The sequence below is a fragment of the Periophthalmus magnuspinnatus genome, chromosome 4, assembly GCF_009829125.3.
Source record: "Periophthalmus magnuspinnatus isolate fPerMag1 chromosome 4, fPerMag1.2.pri, whole genome shotgun sequence".
In the NCBI taxonomy this organism is placed as follows: Eukaryota; Metazoa; Chordata; class Actinopteri; order Gobiiformes; family Gobiidae; genus Periophthalmus; species Periophthalmus magnuspinnatus.
In genome coordinates, this window is record NC_047129.1 from 26,543,478 (window position 1) to 26,561,730 (window position 18,253).

The 18,253-nt window shown below is 39.3% G+C and overlaps 1 protein-coding gene across 5 annotated transcripts in view; it reads right to left on the reverse strand.

Annotated features, from left to right (window-relative positions):
- Window positions 1-15,383, reverse strand: part of nlgn1 (neuroligin 1) — a 481,058-nt gene extending 465,675 nt beyond the window's left edge. Inside the window, exons 1-2 of one of the 5 annotated variants that reach the window (XM_055221273.1) lie at window positions 15,315-15,383; window positions 13,092-13,443 (exon numbers count right to left, since the gene is read on the reverse strand). In XM_055221273.1, coding sequence (XP_055077248.1) covers window positions 13,092-13,197 — 106 coding nt within the window. In that variant the 5' untranslated portion in view covers window positions 13,198-13,443; window positions 15,315-15,383. Of the gene's footprint in view, window positions 1-13,087; window positions 13,456-15,314 lie in introns of those variants that run through there. The other 4 variants (XM_055221275.1, XM_055221276.1, XM_055221278.1 and 1 more) reach the window with 4 other exon arrangements.
- Between the last annotated feature and the right edge of the window lie 2,870 nt (window positions 15,384-18,253).

Sequence of the window (18,253 nt, forward strand, 5' to 3'; positions counted from 1 at the left end):
GTCTGGTGGCATCGCCTGCTTGTTTCCATGGAGATAGATACCTCATTGGTGCTTTAGTTTCATATTTGGGGGTAAATAACAGATTTTCCGTGCACTGGCAGAGCAGACATGGTTTCACTGGCTCTGATCTGGTTCCAGAGAGCAGTGTCCCAGTAGGAGGCCTGTCCCCCACACATCCACAAGCCCTATATGCTTTTATCACAGACTATACACGGAGCTCAGGGACACGGGACAGAGACAGAGGACAAATACAAGCGTCCACTGACCGTTATGTGTCTCTGTTCTCCAGTCTGACTTTGGCCTGTCCTTATTGTCTCTACAAATCCACTCTTGTTGTCAATTCTAATAAATGTGTCCAGTGTTTCTAACTTATCAGTCTAAACTAAGGCTTTTGGATTATTCTTCTCTCGGGCTGCGCTATGAAAATATGTTTTTATTTAATCAAATTTTAAATTGAAATGAAACTGACTAAACTCAATTATTGGAATTAGCAAAAAAGGCAAAAAAAATAAATAAATCCAAAATAAAATGCTTAGTAAAAAGAGTAAAAAATAGTAAAGTAAAAAATAAATAAATAAATAAAAAATAAAAAGATAAAAAATAAAGCAAAGCCCACCTTGAACTGAGACATTAACACATTAACACATAGCAGTAACGACCTAACAATATCAGAGCCTGGTTAAAAAACATACTCATTCTGCCTACTTCAGTAACATAAAGCAAGCTAACAAGTATTTTAATAAGTATTTTTAAAATTTCATGTTATGTTAGGCCATATACTAATATTTAAATAAATATGCTAGGCCACAATAAAACAATGAGAATTCAAAGAGAATATTTAAATTGGGGATTTGTCACCCAGTGTTGGTGATGAAAGCAATAAAACTGTTACTTATTGTAGCCTATTGTGCTGTGTCCTTTGGTTTTCTGAATGTCGCATTCAAACAATCCATGAAATATCTTTTAGGTTTTAAAATGACATGTTGCAGCAAAACTACAAACCCTGCTATGTAACGTTCTCGTCTCCATGGAGATGCTTTTACTTTGTCTTGAAACTTCCATTACGGTAATAAACTTATCTGTCTCCATTTGGACAAGCAGATAATGCGCCAGGCCAAGTTACAAGTCAGATCTATGGAGAGACACCATCTTGGCAGGCTCCCGCTGGTGAGATAGGGCCCGGGCCAGAGACAGACGTACTTCTGCCTATTTGAGCAGAAATACTTTGTACACAAGGGAAGTGCTTAGTGCATTTGTGGACAATGTGCTTTTCTCCATTGGATTTAACAAAAGTTTGGAGTATTTGTTTAAACGATCGCTTTTAGAAGGAGTTCTCACAGACTGATTAATGTGTAGCTAACTCAGTTCAGAGTGTTACATCAATGTGGGTTGAGCCAGGTTAACCCTACTTCCAGTATGTCTGTTTTCATGTTATTTAACAGCAGACTGTGGCAAGGCAAAGCAATGATACTAAAGGGCCCATATTACGCTGCTTTATGATCTATGTTATAATGTTTCCTCATCAAATACAAACGTGGAGTTGTGTTTTGTTTCATTCACACATTTAACACACAAACCCTGCATATTTAGAGCAAGTTCTTCTCTCAACCTGAAAACTCTGCTCCACTTAGTGATGTCATGTGGTAATACAGGAAGTGCTCCACTGTGTTTTGAAACTCCTGGATAATTTCAGCCCTGGAATCACCAATCTCTGCTGAACTAGAGGTAAAAACGAGCTGTTAACTTGAAAACTAGTGCTTCATGACAACACACGGTGGAACAGAGCGTTTTGAGCTTTGGAGATGCAGACAGACTAATGATAAAGGCTTACTCAAACACGCAAGTTACATAATGCACCTTTACGTAAGACATCAAACTATACTGCACAATTTTTATAGTAATTTTATACACTGTGAACATAAAAAGTATACTCTTTATTCTCATAAAATGCATTACGAAAGACCGAAACAACAGAACATCTGACAGTCGCGCAAATATTTTTTCTATGAGACTATTTAAATAACAAAAGACCTGATACAAAGCTCAGTATTGCAGCTTATATTCAGATACTTTTTGCTCTTATTTGATGTATTTCTGTGGTATTTTCAGAGTGTATAGCTGTACCAAACCAGCCCTGCTCTGCTCGGCTGTGTCTGTCACTCTCTCTTTCTCTGAAGTCAATCACAGGGGCTATAATGCAGACACTAGAGGAGTTATTGATGATCCATTTTGTCCAATCAGAGCGAGTTTCCATCCCCATCTCCACTCTGCTATGAGGAGCTGCAGTCTCGCTGGTAATAACCACATTGGACATTGGAATGGACAGTGGCTTAGCTCTGGAAAAAGAGGACTGTGTGGGTTTATTGTGACGTTACAGAAAATGTAGCAAAACAGCAAACAGTGGAATTCTTGATAATGATTTGAAAACGTAAAGGTTGATTTCAGTGGATCTCGAGCTTTTCACGCTTTTTCAACGGTTCTTGTAGATCCTTGATTATTAGATGGAGTTGCCCTGGAAATAATGTGCACTATGTTATGTTGTATTAGCTAAAATTGGACAATAAGGTAAATGCAACAGTATCAAAAATAGAATAGGCTCTGTGCACGATAGCGCCCGGAATCCTCGCTGTTAGCGTCACTACTTCCTGTCCAGTTGTATCTCTATGAGGTTTTTGCCAGGTCACGCTAAAATTAATAAATATTTAAAGATAAGGCAGAAGACTACACAAAATTACACAAACAAAATGAATACATCACCGGAGGACGCTTCTATGTTTAGAAAGGGACATGTTTGTGCCTCAATGCTAACGCTAATGCTAATGTTGAGGCATAATAAATATTAAATCGGCATAAACTGAATTATTCTACATATAAAAATAATTGGGTAGCCTTTATTTTTGTTAATTTGAATTTCAATAGGTTGTTTATTTTATGTTTTATGAGTTTAATTAAAGTGACTGTTAGCTTTGGGACACAGTGAGCTAGCTAGCGTGTTGCCTCTGCACTCAGCCTATGATTTTAAGTCTTCATCTAGGCCTACATCAGATCTAATAGAGAACATTTCTCTACTATATTAAGGAAACTGTTATCTTATTAACTATCTTATTTGAATTAAAGGCGCATTGTGTAACTTTTCTGGTGAAGTACCTGTCACCTTCTTGTTTCAGTGCAGATCCTTTAGCTTTGCCCGGCATGTTCCGCAGTAATAAACTTCTATGTATCCGTCTAGACAAGCTGGTGACACCATAGGGTAAAGTTAAAAGGTCAAGTCTATGGAGAGGCAAGCTTGCTCACATTAAAAAAGCATGTTTTTAAAGGTTTTATTTTACATTATAACACCTGTGATAAAAAAAAAAAGCAAGATGAATAATTTTAATGCCAGACTAGAACATTCCAGGCTATCCAATAACATCTGCCTGGAGACAACAAGAGGGCAGCCTAGAAAAGTTCACTAATGATGCACAATATGTCAGTAGAACATACGTTTACAATGCACAGCGGATACAGAACAGCTATGTCACCTGTGTAATCCCTCAGTCGTCCAGGTATGATCCATAGAGTGTAAAGACAAACCATCTTTGAACAGGAATGGGCCTTAGACATCATTTATCTCTTATTTATAACTCCATCCTCAGACCTAAACCTAAACAGAGAAACAATAGGGCTAGCCAGTATGCTAACAGATCAGCTATTATGGGCCAAACAAACAAAAACTGTAAACAATAAGTGTGTCAGTTTCAGTGTAGTTAGCTCCTCGCTTCAGATAGATATAAGGCAGTGTCCACCAGAACTGAAGAAGCAGCTTGCATGAGTAGCGAAACATCTTCACTCAAAAAACCTTTCGTCCAGTTGACAGAATAGAACTTTTCTTTTGCAATATCTATGTTACTAGATACAACATTCTATAGGCCAGTATTATTTACTACAGATGGGGACAGCTAAAATGTATACTTTTAAATCGTAAATACCTTTGTAATCGTAGACTAGGCTGTGTCAAGGCTAGTATTTATACGGGCGAATTTGAAGCCAAGTTCCATATTTGGAATTCCCCTCGCAAGTATCATAGCAACCAAAGAGCCAATCCAGAGCGAGGGTGAAGAAGGTAACACCCCCTCCCGCCCACACTATTGATTTCTATGTTTCTATGTTTATGGTTGTACATTACAGTGAGCTCTAGGGTCTAGACAATGGTAGAAATGATCACGTTGAAATTTAGCGAATATACTTTTAGATATTTCATGGCAAAGCACAACGTAATCAATATGAAAAACTGTCTTGCCCCCATCTGACCGTACGATATCATTACCTTCTATCATCTGGAAACCACCTATTGTAACAAACAACAAACAGAACTGCCAAGAAATTCAAGCTGTTTTTCCAAACTTTTTAGATTTTCAAACGCGGACATTTTAACTGTATGTGACAAATAATTATTCCCCTGAACTGAACCGGTGCAACTTTTTACAAAATCTTAATCCGCTGCTGCCTTTAATTACTCATGATTGTGTCTGTGGCCAATCAACGATACAGAGTCCTCCTGGCTTCGGCGGGGAACAAATTAAACGTAGCACTTTGCACCGCTAGCAAGAATCCAACCAAATCAAACAAGTGAACCGCTGAGGCTGCAATCCCATTTTCCCACTCTCCTTTTCTGTAAATGAAGTATTGTTTGTCGATGTAATCATTCTCCGCAGCGAAATGGGAAAAATGCATTGCGACGGTACATTCTGATATTAGCTCTGTAATTCCACGTGAATAAAGCTAATGCTAATCTGTAGTCTCAAGGCAGAAATAGCAACTGGGATACGTGCGTCATGCTAACAAAGATAAATGTTTACTTTTTAGAGTGTCATTCAGCGGGTATAATGAACAAAACGGCTGCCGCTACACTGATACTTCTCATTGTGGTTGTATACTTCATATTAGACGCATAGACGTTGTTCGGAGCCATTGTGGAACTTGCTGACTGCAGGGCTAAACTTTGAAAAGCGCTTGCCGTGCAAACAAAGCAGAGCAGTCTATCTAATGTCACTGTCAAACATAATGGGAATTGGATGGAAAACAAAGTGGTTAATAATATTAGAAAGAAAAAAAAACCCAACAAAATCACGGTTGAAATTGCATTTACATCTAATGACATAGTAGTTTCTTTTGTCGCAATGTAATAAAAAACGAAAAGCGGCGTGTGCATCAAGTGTATGTAGATGTAAAAAGGTCTAAGTGTGCTCGAGGGGAAAATGGCTGCTCCTGCCTCATAATTATTATTCGTTTTTTGGTGGGAAGAGTGTGTTAAAGGCGCTGAATCTGATTTGTCTACGTGAAAAACCATGATGATTTTTAAAAAGTTTGCAGTGGTCCAAAGTTATTCCTCACTTACCTTAAACATTCTGAGCTTCCTATGAGTTTATAAAAGATTCAAACACTCAGAGACCAGTGCGGAGTTTTGCCGTCATGATAAAGCTAACAATAACTAGCATGCTAATTTGCGGATCCTGATTACCTGACAATAAAACACGTTATAATTACATGCACGTAGCGTTCTTATTTTGACCTCAAGAGCTGCGTATACAATATATCTGTACTGGGGCAAAACACCATTAAGAAAACTCTAACAAAAAATACATAACATTTTATAAATATCAAGTTTGTGATCTGTTTCTTTCTGTTGGAGAAAAATATAAAAAATGTTAAAACTTTAATAATATAGAATTCTGTTCAAAGTTTACATTTTAAACGTGTCTAGAAGAACTGACAAAAAGACTGAAATCTGAACTGACAAACTAATACAAGAATCACATTTCAGAGCAGGTTTGTACGGATCTTATCTACTGTAATTGTGTAATGTGATATTTTGTTGTTTGTTGAGGAAAGTACTTGTAAATTAGTACTTTATGCCTGTGCGAATGGCTAACTGCATCCATTCATATCGCGATTTTTATTTGATTTCAATTAATCTCGCAGCGCTCGTCCCTGCTAATTAGAGATGGGACAATAAACAAATAAACGTTTATTGTGATAAAACGGCTCGTCAATAATCATTCATGGGAGATTTTATATAATCGTAATAATCGGTAACAAAGGTAATCGCCATTGTATCATCAGAATGTGCAGAAAAAAACAACTACTCATCCACAAGGGAGTCAAAGGAGATCGGTTGTTCTGAGGTTTAGGGGCCCAGAAATGGACTCTCTTCCTGTTAATTTGTATTAGAGGGGGGCCCATGTGAGACTTCTTGCCCTGGGCCCCCAAATTTCAGTCGACGGCCTTGCTCATACAGAATATTCTCCGCTAGATCGTAGTTGTTTTCACTGATGACAAAGTACAATACTATAATAGTTCTTTAAACATGAAACTTATAAGATTAAAAGTATAATTATTCATATCCATAACATTTTAAACTATCAGCAACTTTAATAATCATCGTGATATAAATGTTAATGCTAATACGTCATATACACCAGTCACCTAGTGGTCATACTTGTTATTACACCTCCCATCTCGCCCTGACAGCTGCCCTGAGTGGCAGCACTTATCCTGCACCGATGGAGCTGTTGAAATGATTGTATTAACAACCGGACCTCATCAAGGGCAGCGTTGCTCTGCTTCACACCCTCCTCGCCCCTCCGTTCTGGGGTTGGCCGATCGCGGGGGCGGCCTCTCATATACAGGGTAGTATACGGGGCCAGAACATTAGCTTGATGAAACTGCGTATGATACAGTGACGCGGGCCAACCTCCGACACCACTCTACCCCCTTTAATGGAGATTAGAAAGCCAAGGTCCAAGCTCCAGGGATCATCTTGTTAACACGTGGAATACTGCTCTATCCGTGTACATACCATCCGCCGCGTCCTCACCCCAGGTCTGGCAGCCAATCAAATCGCAGCCATCAAAGTGCAGCGCGTACAAGGTAAGGTCTGCGGAGTTACAAGGCTGTTTGGAGTCGGTAGTAAATATGGGGGTGTAGTTTGTGTAGAGGCAATGTGGGGATTCAATATGGCAGACAGTGTTCTATCAAAGTGTAAGAGATAGACTGCAGCTCAGTTCTGACGCAAACAACTTAACATGTGCCATCAGCTAAGTTATAAACACCGCTCACGATGATATCATGAAAATTAGATCTTCAAAGATGCACGACGTAACACTATGTAAGGAAAGACAATCCATCTTTGAGCAGGAATAAGGAGGCTAAGACATCATTTATATCCTATTTATAACTCCATCCTCAGACCTAAATCTAAACAATGAAAACAACAGGGCTAGCCAGTATGCTAATAGGTGTGAGCGCACCCATTAGGGGCCCGAACGATTATGCAAAATATGACTCAGACACAGTTCAAACTTAATGTAGTTCAACAGACCAAGCCAACAAACAGAAACTGATAATAAACAACTTGTAAATGAATGGGTGTGTTAGTTTCAGTGTAGTTAGATAAGGCAGTGTCCACCAGCAATCTGACCAGAACTGAAGAAAAGATGAGTCTTCACTGTAAAACGTTTGTCCGGTTGACAGAATTGAATGGTTCTTTAACTATATAAAATGTTCCACAGTATTGCATTAAACTTAACGTCACCAGGACAAGTTTCAGGTCACATCTATGGAGGGGCAACCCTTTTTTACAAATCACCTGCATAAATATAGAACAGATTAGACCACATTTGTCAAACTCAAGGCCCGTGGACCAAATGTGGCCCTCCACATCATTTTATGTGGCCCTCGACAGGGTAAATTAAAAGGTATGATGGACTTAAAATGTAATTTTATCAGCAGACACACAGTTACACAGCCATATTTTTACATCTTTGCAAATGCATATGTACTATTTGTAACTTGAACAAGTATTGAATACAGAAACGGTTAATTAACCTTTTTAAAAAGTAGTTTTATTTAATTTACATCTGGCCCTTTGATGGCAGCCATTTTTGCGAATGTGGTCCTCGGTGAAAATGTGTTTGACGCCCCTGGATTAGACAATGCCATACTGTGAAACATCTAGGTAAAGCAACACCAGTTAAAAGGAATATTAAATTTGTTTTAAAATGTTTATGTTAGGTATAATTGACTCTTATGAGCTTTAAGCAATAATGTTGTTACCTCCTCAAAAAACTTACCTGGGTTTTTTTTTTTTTTTCATTCACATGTTTAAGTAATAACTTTTTATTAGTCTGTTTACAGCTCCAAATCTTAAAATGTTCTGTTCCAACTTATGAAGTCATGAAGTGGTAGTTTTCAAGTTAACAGCGATCTTTTACCTTTTGTTCAGTAAAGATTGCTAATTCCAGGGCTGAAATCATCCAAATGATTCTAGTGAAGGTGTTTAGAATTTAAAAACACAATGGAGCACTTTCTGTATTACCACATGATGACATCACAAGGTGGAACTGAGTGTTTTCCGGTTGAGAGAAAAACTCATCTTAAATATGCAAGGTATGTTTGTGATGAGGAAACAAAGGAAACAATACAACACAGATCAGAAAATAGCATCATACGGGCTCCTCAACCTGACAGACGACCAAATCCCTATTATCGAAACTCAGTCCCGCATCCCATTCCTCCCATTTCCCAATCGTAAAAGTTACTACTCTGCTGAATCATGGCTTTAGTAGCAAATATGTCAGTGCTAGTTTGTGCTTACATTTTAAGGGTACTTACACAGCCTGACAAATCTGCCCAGGTCTCCCCCACTCGCCCGCACCATCCCCTGAATCGCATTAGGTGTGCTCGGTGAGAGGCAGACTGCTTCTGACAGCCGAGATTTCTTACTTTGCCTCCCCAAAATTGGTCTTAGATTTACTTGCAGGTAACGTTAAAAGCACCTGTCTTCGCGGATTTAGCATTCCAGAAAGCCGCAGATGCCCTGAGTCACGGCTGGAATAATTTGTAGACATTGATCCCCCTCGTGTTGCTCTCTACTGTACCACACACGTACAAGTACAAGCGGGCTTTTGGTTTTCTGCGCTAGCTTGCGATGTCCTTGGATAGAAGGATTTGTACAAAGGAGTTGTTTTGTAAGGCGGGACAAGAATGTATTTACAACCCAACCTAAACTCAAAAGAAGGAATAGTATCTTTTTTTTCTGCACCAAAACTTGACAAGGACAGGTTCGGTGAGCAAAATCAGATGTATCGCTCATGATAATTAAACGTACAGTATGTAACTTTCTGGAGGTGGCCCGTCAGTTGCATGATTCCGTGGAAATTTAACATTAAAACCATACTCCATGGAGATTTTATGAAATATTCCAGCTAAATGAACAACATTTCCATGGAAACAAGCAGGTGGGGGCCTTCCTCTGGGCCAAATAGGAGTCAGGTTTGTGGAGATGCAAGCCCGCTCACGGTAAGGATGCATGTTTTTTCATGTTTTTCAGCGCAATAAACACAACCCTAAAAGTTACATACTGTGGCTTTAAGGTGAATATTTATAATAGTGGGATAAGTGGTAGAGATATACAGTATTTCACTATAGTAATACTGACCAGAAATGACCTAAATGGCCTTTTTTTTCAATCACTTCAACACAAAGGTCTCAAATTTGGCACAAATTCTAAAGCTGGCAGAAGTGTATTTCCATTTTCAAGTCTCATATCAAAACTTTTTGCAGTGCAATGCCCCAGACATTGGTTTAAACGCGGAACAGAGCAGGGCTTAAAGTGTTGCTATCTCCTCAAACATTCTGAATTTTTGGGTGACTAGGGTTTAGTAATTTGTGCAAAAGCCGGATTTAGGCAAAGTTTCAGAAAATGTCTCAGAGCGATTGAAAAACAAAACTTGTAACATAAGTGTTTGCAAAAAAAAAAAAAAATCTAAAAGTAGCTCCTGTCTTGTTATTGATAGATTTTGTATGCATAGTTGAGATGAGGAAAGAAAAAATATTGTTCAAAGTAGCAGAACTAAAAAACTGAGCTGAAAAGTATAGACGAGGATAGGATACACACGCACACTAGGGATACTGTGGCCCTGGGCTGTTGCCAAAATTTTAACAAATAATATAAGAATCAAAATTCATAATAGTTATATTGCAAATAGAGTATACTGAGCTAAAAAGCTAAAAAAGGACCCATTTTCAACAGACCATCCCAGGCCAGAATCACTGTCAAAAAGATCTAATACTTAGCTTAACGTGCTAGCTAGCTACTCACCAATTAGCATTAGCAATAACACATACGCTAGCTAATGCACATATAGGCTACATTGATCTGAAATGACACGTTGACCTTCTTATATGCTGCTATCCCACATTCTCAACGTACTGTCCTAGATCAGGCTAGTAAATTAGCTCTTTTCTTATGTAACACTCAGCATAACATTAAATAAAAACTTAACCAACAATATAAACATTACACAACCAGTGAATAACTATGTAAATAATGTAAGGACATATTTGTACATAAGCCAGCATTGAAAAACAACCATACTTTTTGTTAGCCTCCAAGATGGCCGACACTCATTGACCCCAGCAGCGCTATTACAACCTCTGTTGCATTGTGTAGGTACAAATCATACATACCTCCTTGTCTACATATTTTCTTGCCCGGTTTCCTCGCACATTCCTTGGATATTCTTTTGACTGTAAAATGAATAGAAGACTAAAGAATAACATAGAGCCCCTGGATGTACCGCACACAGGAGCTAGCTAGCATGCACGCGCGCTCACACACATACACTCGCGCAAAGCCGTGATTGCGTGAATGCTACATGGAGACAGTAAGGGGAAGAGGTAATGTTGCTAGCCTCAGTCAGGGTTGCATTCAGTGGATCCGTCGGTCCGGACATACCCTGGTCCGGTCGGGATCGTGACACGGCGCAGTCTTGTTAAATGAGGTGTGTGCTTTTTGGTGGAGTACAATAGACGGTGATGAGGGTGCGGGGCGAGGGAGGGCGTCGCAGAAGAGAGCGTATGAGGAAGATGGTGGTTATGGAGGAAGAGAGGGAAACAGTGCAGGTGAGTGGTTATATAACCAAACAGGCTGTAATATTAGCAAACCAATGTGTGTTTTGTTAGCATGTCGGAGCTAGGGGACATACCTTATCAAAAGTACACAAGATTTAGAATTTAGAAAGCTTTTTGCCATATCAGTGTTTGAAGTGCATTACTTTTAATGTACGCCTACAATATTTAATCAGTTATAGCCGGAGTTGAGCAAAAATAATCAGCCTCTATTTGCCAAGATATTTTTATAGCTTAGACTTTCATTGCATTTTAATATAAAACTCATTGATATCACTGTCATATCAATATCACAATACCTGCCATAATATTACTTGGCATTGGATCGAAACAAAAGTCGCTGGTATCCCACATCACTAGAAAACCACACGTCATGCTAACAACTTCTAAACCGCTAATTGCTCGTCTGCACTACTATTACTAGGCCGCAAGTCACTACATCACTATACACTTTATAATTATCTGCAAATAATAACGTCAAAGTGGTTATTCCATTCTTTTGATAAGTTTACTGCACTACTGATGCTTCTTTATTTCATTATGTTGTTAAAATGTATTCAAAAATGCAGCATAAAGTATTGAAACCTGGGTATTGTTTTTTATATCAGCTGTAATTTGATGGATTTTAGCTCTAGCAGGCAACGACTAACGGGTTTTATGAACACTAGACTTACACTGTGTGATTTTTTTATTAAATTGAAATGGTGCAGACTTGAATAGACTTTCCAGTAAGGTCAAGACAAACACGAGAAACGCAAAACTTTTATTGAAAACTGCCACCGAAATGAAATAAAGTGGCACATATCACACTGCTCCTGTCGACGAAGCTACTTGTGAATGACAGCTCTTAACTGTTTGGGTGACACTGACATCACAATTAAAGTTTGACAAGTGGGGCAGACTGTACTACCACAGTAAATCCTTACACAAGCCTGAAGCATTATATTAAAAAAGTTTAAAATTGAATACAGAATTGAAACGACAAGGACATTTGCTGAGTACACGATTTTCTGTTTTGAAATGTATCCTAACTGAGCCAACACGTCAGCCATTTTTTTTCAAAACGTTGATACTACTGCTCAAATGCTGGTGTTTGAATTGTACTCTAGTGTAGTAGTAGTCTAGTTTCTACAAATATAATAAGTACAAGTTGTGACCAAACAGGCTACTTAAAGGGGAATTATGTAACTTTTCTTTTCTGGTGGACAGAGATGGAATTGCTTTGCCTGGAATCTTCCAATCTTCCGCCTAGTCACAGGTGAGGTCGTTTTTCAAGGGAATACAAACTTGAATTAAGTTTAATACAATACTGTGGAACATTCAAGAGCAAGGCAAAGCAATAACATCCCTGGAGATAAATAAGTGGTGTGCCTTCCAGAAAAATGACACAGTGCATCTTTACAAATACACTGTGGTCTGCATCATTTGACTATAGCAAGCTACAACGACTTTTAAAGAAGCTAATATCTAGTCTCATGTGTTGAAACTCCCTTGAAACCATTGCATCAAAAAGGTCTTCCATCTTCTGAGCAGCGAGTACGTTTCATGCAGATCTGAGAAGTCGAAATATTTATCTACAATATTGACTGATCTCATAAAGTCTTAGATGCACTTCCAAAAATCGTCTTTACCGTATTTGAAAGCTAAAGCCATCTGCACGTAGAGGAGCCATATTGGGAAAGCTTATATTCTCTTGCCAAAGACGGATTGTAATTCCTATTTCAAAGTGCGTAAGTAACATTTGCATAGACGTTGTAGTTTTAATTTTATATCTAAGCTAAAACAAAACATCTTTGCTTTGCTTAATACATGCTATCCTTGAAATAGTGTATTTTGTGCAGTATCGTGTATAATAAATGATCTGCTTGGGAAAATCAGAGGGGCAGTGAGATGAAGGAAGTGGATTGTAATTGCTTTAAATGTATGCGCACACTCACCCAAACCATCTTTCAACCATATAGTTATTCCTATCTCTAAGCAGTTGTCATGCATTTTACCACATGCACAGGGACATGCTTGAGACAGACGTTAAGACGGACAAGAATGCACACTAGCTAAGTACGCTAAGATCTATAGGAACTCACTCCCCCTGTTAATACCTTTACCTCTAAGCTAGACCCTAAACCGGCAAGGGTACTCACCATCTTCCGTGGGTACGTAGATGTTCAAATATAGGCAATCCTCGCTCTGATCTTGCACGTAGCTGGACACGACGTCCATGCTATTGGTGAACCACACAGGCAGCATCACGTCCGGTAGTCGGCCTTCCACGATACTCTGCGGGCACACCGGAGCGAAGTGGGTGGCGTTGCGAATCTCCGGCCAAGATATAGGAGGTTCCGGTGGTTGGAATCTGCGTTCACCAGTAGGGGGTGCCGCGTAAGGAACTCCCAAAAATTGCACCACGGGACCTAGAATCTCGTTGTTGAGTTCTTTCTTGACGCCGCGGAGTCTGCCATACGTCGTGGTAACTACCGGATCACTTTCGTCGAGCTTTTCGGCCAAAACGTTAACAGGGCACGTGTGCAAAAGCAGAAGACCCAGCCAAAGTAAAGACAACCGCCATCCAAGGTTTAAGCATCCCCCGAAATCGACGTATCCGGTCATACTGCTACCGTTGGGGGTCGTCGGAAGTAGTCGCAACCCTCTCCGCGGGTCAAACCTCCACCAAGCCATCGCCGCTAATCCAATTGTTTACGTTTGTCGCTAGCCAAGTTTCAAATTCACCCTCTCATGCCATCCAACAGCGCAAGCACACTAGAAAACACACTCACACGCGCCAGAGCTAGCACATACTCCACAGTCGGCGAGAGGGACAGTCACCGTGGCTAATGATCCCTTTTAAAATCCAAACCATACGGTAGAAGTGTAGCGGCCATTAGTTTCCGTCCTGCTTGGCAATAGATGAGCAGCAAATTATTCCTTACAAAGGCCCTGCCAGAACAGATGAAGCAGTCGACAGGGATGACTTCATCTTCAAGTGCCACAGTTCATCACGGTGACAAATCAGTCAGCGAGCAGGGATCCCGCGGTTTGGGTGAGGGCCACGGGCAGCAGCGGAGGAGGGGGAGCCATGCAAGGGTGGCCGATGGTGGAGGGGTGAGGTGCGGTCAGAAGTAGTGCTCCTCCTGGAAGAAAAGGAAAAACACATTGTCATATTGTTTGCAAGAATAGCAGACAGGAAATGTTCGAGCGTGTCATCATCATCATCGGTTTCAGCGTTCCAATTTTGAAGACTTTTTCCAATTCAATATATGGTCATTAATACACATTTCCGTTTGTGATTTCATTTGCAAATCGCTATGGCAACTGTCTTCATTTTTCAACATTGTGAAACTCAACTTTTCATTTTTCCATCAGTGCATGTAGAAATTATATGAGCTACATCATTTTTAAGCAGACCAAATAAATCTGTCTGGATAAGCAAGAAAAACGTTGACATGTCTGACAAATATATATTCAAAAACATCCAAAATCAATGGTTTAAAATGTAAGTACAAGTACGAGTTTTGTCAGCTCATCATTTCATCAGCAATAAAATTACAAAACAAAGTTAACAAACATCTTATATTCTGAGGATTTACCACAAGCCTTCAGCAGACAGTATTCAAACTAAACATAAAAACGAAATAATGGTGTCTGTAGAAACTTGAGTTGAATTGTCTAGACAGTAAAGCATATTCATAAGATGTGGTCTCTTTGCAAAGTAGGCCTGCATGAAAAAAATAGTTATAATGGTACTTTTCCTGTTGTGTGCGCAGTTGGATTTACAATTTCTTTTCAAATCACTGTTCACAATGCAAATTTTGTCCTTTAACATTTGACAGAACACTGAAATATAACCTGTTTAATACAATAATCCCATAGATTTTAAGACTACAAAATTGCAGGTATCTCCTCAAAAGCACAATATATGAAAATGTTTGCAGAAAACATTTTGTCACCTAAATAATTTAAACTTTTTATATCATTGCAACACAGAATTACAACGTTGACCCTTATTTCAAAGCCATGTCTAAACTTCACACTGGCCTTTGAGGGTGAATCGTGTGAAACGTGCTTGGAAACTCATCATGGTGAGTAATCAGGGTGTTCACAGCACATAAGGTAAGTGTAAAATAACTTCGGACCACCTTTTTAAAACGTTTAAAATGATGTACTTCAGTTTTTCACCTCTTTAAGGCTCAACTCCTCAACTTTTTGTTACGATTACTTGGAAAAAAAACAGCAACAACCTGTTCACAATCAAGCACTTGGTTTGCACACGGTAATAATCGTAAAAGTGCACATCCTCTGCTGAAAATTGCTCCAATATTATCTGAAAAAATCTCAAAATTTAAACCCTTTCATTTCCATCGTTAAGCACGTCTAGCGCTATCCACTCAGAAAGTATACAGAAGTACAATCAACCTAATCAAGCACAGCTCCGACCCCAGTGATTTTCAATGGCTCAGTTCAAAAGCATGTGCGCTGATCATGCCTATTGTCTGCCTCTACACCGACGGAATACAAGTCTGATTAACACAATGGCACTCCAGTTCTCTGTCAATGATCATAAATAATAGCCCCGATTGTCTGGATAAAGTTTGACAGCACTTCCAGACAAGTTCGGGACTTAAGGGTCGGCTAATTTTCCAGGTCAGACAATTGAATGCTTTTGTATGACAACAGTAAGAATTGTTTTAGTACAAGGACAGGGACAATGGCAATTTAAACAAAAAGCACAAAATAGTTTGAGTAGAAAGACAAATTTTTAACTGTGCAATTATTTGAATCTTGACTGTTATTTGGGAGTGATTATTAGAATATTTGGAGATGGAATGTTATCAAGGTCATAATGTGATTGTATGTTTTTGGTGGTTGTGGTTGTTGCTAAAGGGTGAATATTGTGCTTTTTTTTTTGATCGACCGTATGTTATAATGTTGTGTCCTTATCAAAACTATACCTGGAGTTGTGTTCTGTTTCATTCACTCATGTTTAACACACAAACCCTACATATTTAGGCTGAGTTCTTCAGTCAAACAGAAAATTCTCTGTTCCACCTTGTGATGTCATGTGGTGATACAGGAAGTGCTCCACTGTGTTTTGATTATTTCAGCCCTGGAATTTCCGATCGTTACTGAACTAAAGGTATAAAGCAGCTGTTAACTTAAAAACAACCACTTTATGACATCACAAGGTGGAAAAGAGCATTTTGAACTTTAGAGGTTCAGACAGATAATAAGGGGTTACTCAAACATGTGTGAATGAAACAAAACACAACTCCAAGTACGATTTTGAGAACATAACACAGCTTAACTCTGGACCTTTAAAGGTGCACGATGTAACTTTTCTGGTGGATGATTTGCCTAATGCTTTATCGCCAAAGTTGTAATCACTTTGCCTGGAATGTTTCAAAGTATGGCGTTTCTATCTCCATGGGGACGAAGTGGGCTCAAATTTGTGGAGAGGCAACCCTGCTCATTGTGAGAATGCAGGTTTTGAAAGGTATTTTTGAGCAATAAATTGAAATAAATTCAAAAAAATATAAGGCCATACATCTTCAAGGAAAGAAATCAGGCATAAAAATCACGTTATGTCACATGATCAAATTTGTTTTCCTGGGTTTGTCCATCTGTGTAGACTGTAATATTTATTAAAAAATTAAAAAAGCTATCAGTTCAGTCAGTGACTCAGTGGTTAGAACATTCATCCACCAACTAAAAGGTCAACAGTTCAAACCCCGCTTGGACTAGTTTCTGTTGTTATGTTCTTGGGCAAGACACTTCTTCCATCTTTCCTACATGTGGATGTGATATGTGAGTGATTTGTGGTGGAGCAGAAACAAGGTGGAGCCTCGTTTCTGTAAAAAACTGAAGTGAACTGAAAGCGCAGAGACAATAATATGTCAAACTTGATCCAAAGTACATGGCAAAAAAGTAGAGACAAGACCACATGTTTGTCACTATGGAGATGTTATTGCTTTGCTTTTGTTCAACTGTATGACTTTTACATTAATAGGTTACAGAATATTGGTGAACCCCGAAGAGAAAAGTTACATAGTGCACCTTTATAGCATTTTACACCATGAGACAAGAATCTATAGAGAAAGAATGAAACAAAAAAAGATCAGCAAGGCAGCTCACAGCATTAGCATATATCCTGACGGCTACTGCACATATATGTATCTCCCCTCAAACAACCAGTGGCATACATTTCTATCCGATCTGGTGTGCGCATGTCATGTGGAACATACAAGCTGTCATGGCCGCCGCCTGTTTTTGTATTTTTTCACACTGCGTTCCACCTGGATGATCTGACTTCCACAGCTCATAAACCGCAGCGGAAATCCCATTTAGCTTTGCACGCGGCAGTGACATGACAAGGTGTCGGCAGCCTCGCCAAAATCTGAAGGCGTGTAGAGGTAGCGCAGGGCGATAAGCTCGGAAGCTACGCGCGCGCTTTAGGCTAACGCGCAAGGAGAGTCAAAGCAGACAGCTAACATTGTGAACGCGCAGGGCTCAGCGGGGAGAGAGTGGCAGGTGAGAGGGAGGAAACAAGCGCTTTTACAATCGCTGGAGGAGCCGAACAAGAGCAATGTGATAACAACAAACGCACGCTTCACTCAAATCCACTTTCGCAGCAGCTTGTCTGGAGTGAATCGCTTACAGTTGTAGTATAACATGAAAGATAGAACTTTATTGATCAAAGGGAGGGGAGATTCACTTATGTACAAAGGCTATGTTTCTCAGAGCTGGAAAAGAATGGGTTAACTTTTAATGGACTTTCATTCAGGGATTTCACAAGTGTAAATTTCCCTGGAGGGTGATTGAATAAAGAAAGCCATAAACAAGACATCAGTGCACAGCATATTTTATATTTTGCACATTTTAAAGGGGAATATTTATAGAAATTAACACGTCTGCTAACTTCTGGAATGTCTTTCTTATTCTGTAAAGCACTTTGAATTACTTTGCGTACGAATTGTGCTATAAAAATACACTTGCCTTGCCTTTATATGGTACGTTATTGTCAGAAATTTGGGGACCCAGGGCAAGAAGCCTCACATGGGCCCCCATCTCATATAAATTAATAGGAATAGCGTGCAATTATGGGCCCCTAAGATGATGCCCGGGACAACAGACCCCTTTGTGCCCTCCTATCGACTCCACTAGTCATTGTAAGCTGATAGCTGCAGAAAGCAACGTTTCCTGCACCATCTACTGCTCTGATTCACATATGGGAAAGTCAGCTGAAGTGTTTTCCCCAAGGACAACATTGAGACAAAAATGAGAACAGATTTTCAGTTTGTAAAGGTAAATA